Source organism: Myotis davidii, unplaced genomic scaffold (assembly GCF_000327345.1).
Source record: "Myotis davidii unplaced genomic scaffold, ASM32734v1 scaffold1073, whole genome shotgun sequence".
NCBI classification, from domain to species: domain Eukaryota; kingdom Metazoa; phylum Chordata; class Mammalia; order Chiroptera; family Vespertilionidae; genus Myotis; species Myotis davidii.
The window spans coordinates 625769-629798 of record NW_006285113.1 but is presented as its reverse complement, the minus strand read 5'-3'; the positions used below and the strand labels follow the sequence as shown (position 1 = coordinate 629798).

Genomic DNA, 4030 nt, shown 5'->3' with positions numbered 1-4030 from the left:
CCCCCTAGGGGCCCAGGCTGGAAGCCCCCATGGCTGCGGTGTCTCCCCAGGCAGGCCAGAGAAGGGGAGCGGAATGGGAGGCCCCAAGGCTCGGTCTGAAGGCTGGCCGAACCCAGTGAGGCTCTGGCTTTAGATGGGTGTGCAGGGAGGGAGGGTGGGTGAGCAAGATGCCCTCCTCCCGGGAGATCGGAGGAAGCTGCTACGGTTGCTGGCTTTGCCCTGGGCGTTGGGGCCCCTCCCCGCTGCCTAGGACTTGGGATGGGGGTTTGTGTCTCTGCAAATGCCGAAGGGGGCGGCTCTGAAGGATGGGCAGCTGGGAAGAAGGGCCCTAGCAGAGTCCTGGTCCCTCAGCTGAGCCTGGTGCCGAAGGACCGAGGGCCTGCACCCCTTCACGCCTACACCACAGCGACACTGTCACCACCTGCAGCGGGACCTCTTCACGGGGACACCTGGACACCTCTGGGCGAAGGTGACCATTCCTCCTCCAGGGCCACCCGTCCTGAGGGTGAGACCGGGCAGGGCACTCCCCAGGGCACAGCGGAAGACTAAACACCGGGCAGCCCCTTGCGGGGGAAGGAGGAGGGTGGAGCAGGAGGAGGAGTCAGAAACCTGCCAGGGGAAGCGACAAGCCGGACAGGTGCCGGCAGCCTGGGGAGGGGCAGTGACGCGGATAGAAGGGTCCAGGAGACATCTCTGAGCTCAGGAGACTGGTGGGATCGAAAGCGTGGGTATTGTGATGTCTCTGCTGGGCTAAGCCAGAGATCCTCACCTACCCAGCGGCCGTCACCCCAGTCCCACCAGCCGGGCCTCCTGGCGGCCTGCAGATGCTCCATCTCTCCGTATTTTTTTGTTTTGTTCTGTTTTGACTTTTAAAAAAATAAAAGCTTGATCGTAAAATATGTCTGGAACTCTATGGCAAGGGGGGGTGACAAGAGTGGGAAAGAAGGGGAAGTGGGGGGAAAGAGGGGGTATTTGGAGGGGAGCAGGGCAGCTAGATGGCCTCCACGTAGTTGGCGGGATAGAGGCCAAACTGCCCGCTGTCCAGCCGCCCGCGGCACCAGCCCTGCTCATCCTCCTCGCCCAGCTTGGTGAGCTCATCTCCTGGGAGGGGACACAGAGGAGCTCCTTGACAGGGGCTCGGGAGGGCGTCCACCCGCCCACACCGCTGGGTGGCCTCCCATACTCTGATGCTGGGCCCACCCAAACCCTCCCCCATATCGCCCCAAAGCCTGCCCCAGGGGACCAGCCCCAGCCACGCCCAGGCATCCGCCTCCAGCTTCATTTCCCAGGTCAGTAGTCGGGGACCCCTAGTCCAGGTCGGGCCTAACCCCCAACGCTACTCTGAGGTCCTGACCCCGCCCCAGGCATCCAGCGACCACTCTCTAGTGAGGTCTAGGTCCCCCGGGCTGAGGTCACACGCCAGGTCCTGGCCACACCCCGCGCGCCAGGCCCCGCCCACAGCGCACTCGCAGCCAATCCCGCCCTCCCCGCCCTCAGGCCCCGCCCCCAGGCTCCGCCCATCGTACCAGCCTTGAAGCTGAGCTCGTCCTGCTCCTGGCCGTCGTAGTCGTAGAGCGCCCGCACACGCACCCCCTTAGCGTCGTCCTCGAAAGGGTTGGCGCCCCCATTGGCCTCATTGCCCCCAAATGTGTTCCCGCTCTCGTCGTCTGACCACTCAGTGACGTAAGGCTGGCCCCTGTCATAACTGCTAACGCTGAGAAGCAGAGAGAGGGCCGAGCGTGAACTGCCTCTCACCCGTGCCCAGCTCTGCCCCTCGCCAGCCAGAGCGCTGGCCCCACATTTCACCAAGCCCGGAGCAGGGGCGGGCTTTGTAAGAGGGGTCCTGAGCCAATGACCTCACTGACAGCTCTTTAAACAGATGGGAGACAAGACTCTTAGCATTGTTACTCGGCCTTGGTTAGAGTGAGGGGGTGCTGAAGGGGACCCCAGAGAACATCTGACTCCTCAACGGAGAGGGGCAGTACAATCTAGTGGTTAGAGTGACAGCTCTGGGCCAGACTCTTGGGCATCATATCCTGGCTCTGAGGCTTAGTAACCAGCTGTGTGACCTTCTGCAATCACTTAACTTCTCTAGATATCAGTTTCTCCATCTGCAAAATGGGAATATTTACATGCTTCTCGGAATGCTGCAGGCTTCAGTGAGCTAATGTGTGAAAATGCTTGGAACAGTCCCCGGGCACACAGTAGGTGCTCTCAGAGGATTCGCTATCTCTGTTTTTGAAAGGAGAATGAGGTTGCTGTGATCTGGACCATTTCTTGTGTCTTACGGTAAAACCCCAGCGATTCCTGGCCTGTAGGAAGCGCCACAGGAGACACTCACCTGCCACGGTCGCCAGCCTGGGACGTGGACTCCAACACCCCAGTGGCATTGGTCAGCGCCGCCCCCTCGGCCTTCTTAGGCTGCTTCTCCTTCTTGGCGGTGGCGTGAGGGAGGTCTGGGTTCCAGTCCTGGTGGACGCCAGGGGAGCGGTCAGGCTGGGGGTGCTCCCCGAGGCCCCTTCCAGCCTTCTCAGACCCCTTCCCCACCCCCACACACCCTTACCTCAAACTGGGGCCAGTTCATGGGCATGCCAGGGCCGCTGGTGCTGCGGAACCATCGGAGGTCGTCCTGGGCGTCGGCCCCCCGGATGACCTGCTCCAGCTCCCGGTACACATGGACATAGCTGCGCACAGGGAGACGGGGGGTGGGGTGGGTGGAGGGCAAGATGCACATGGCCCCTCTCATCCTTGGTGAGGGCAGGAGCCCACTCAGGGGACCAGGGTGCTGGCCCCCAGCTGGGAATCAGGCAGGCCTCCCCAGGAGCAGTCTCCATGTGGGCATGCCCAGTGGCCACCCTTCGCCGCCCTCACCCCCCTTAGCCACCCACCCATCTGTCCGCGCATGTGCCTTGCGCATCTAGTGTGCATCGGCTTGCACCAGGCAGCCACTGGGCTCGGAGCCTCTTCTCTCTGGGCCCCTGCACCTCAGCCCTCCCCTTCCTGTCACTGTAACATGGGGCCCGGGATGCCTCGCACCCCCATTCTACCCTCTGCTGGCTGTGCCCGAGCCACCGTGCGGCCCCGCCCAGCTACCTGCTGTTCTCGGCTAGGTTCAGGTGACGTTTGATGTCCAGCAGCACCTCCTTGAGGAAGACCAACCGCTTTTCCTCAAACTGCTGGCACTGTTCAAACACCTGCTCCATGCCCTCCATGTACTGCGGTGTGGTCTTGCCCACTTCATCCAGCACCTTCTCATACTTCTCCTGCGTCTATAGGCACCAGACACGGGTAGGGGGATGAGGGGAGGGGGGCGGGGTGAGACCCAGGCCTGCAGCGGCCAGCCCCGCCCACTCCAAGGGCCCTCAGAGCCCAGCCGGCTGGCACCTTCTGCACGTCCTGCTTGCACTTGTCCACTTTGTCCTGCAGCTTCTTCTGCTGCTCGGGGGTGACTGACTGCTCCGTCTTGCTATTCATCTCCCGTGTCACGGCCAGCTTCTCCTCTTTGCAGGCCAGATGGTAGGCCTTCTTGGCTGCCTCTAGCTGTGGGGAAGCAGAACAGGCGGCAGGCCTCCTACTTGTGAGCTGGAGCAAATGTGGCCACTCGTCAACCCTCCCACCTGCCCGCTCTGCCAGGAGCTGTGAGCACAGTCTTAAGAGGCAGGGATGCAGGCCGTGGCTCCCGGTATTTGGGAGCAGCGCCCACCTGTGGAGGTCTCCCTGCACGGCACAGCCTGCTGCCCCAGGACACACTCCTGGCGGGCACAGCAGTGCCTGCCCTGTCTGGGGATACGGCCTGCTCCCCCACGGCACAACCCCAGAGGGCAGTGCACCGCCACCCCGTCTGTAGACCCCCTCCCTCTGGTCAGACCGGCCCTGAGCTCAGCCGCCCACCCTCGCCCCATCTGTAGCATCCGCCCACTGGGCACCTCCTTCATCTTCTTGGCCCAGGGCTTCTGGGCCTTGCGGAAGCCGTCCTCAGCCTCCTTGGTCTCCTTGAAGCCGCCCATGATCTGCTTGTGATAGGCGTCCT

At 62.8% G+C, this 4030-nt stretch overlaps 1 protein-coding gene across 1 annotated transcript in view; it reads right to left on the bottom strand.

The window, feature by feature from the left end:
• Window positions 1–840: 840 nt before the first annotated feature.
• Window positions 841–4030, bottom strand: part of PACSIN1 (protein kinase C and casein kinase substrate in neurons 1) — a 5510-nt gene continuing 2320 nt past the window's right edge. Inside the window, exons 3-9 of the mRNA XM_015558674.1 lie at window positions 3927–4028; window positions 3385–3540; window positions 3094–3269; window positions 2564–2684; window positions 2342–2469; window positions 1527–1714; window positions 841–1101 (exon numbers count right to left, since the gene is read on the bottom strand). Of these exons, the coding sequence (XP_015414160.1) occupies window positions 992–1101; window positions 1527–1714; window positions 2342–2469; window positions 2564–2684; window positions 3094–3269; window positions 3385–3540; window positions 3927–4028 (981 nt within the window). The 3' untranslated portion in view covers window positions 841–991. The remainder of the gene's footprint in view (window positions 1102–1526; window positions 1715–2341; window positions 2470–2563; window positions 2685–3093; window positions 3270–3384; window positions 3541–3926; window positions 4029–4030) is intronic.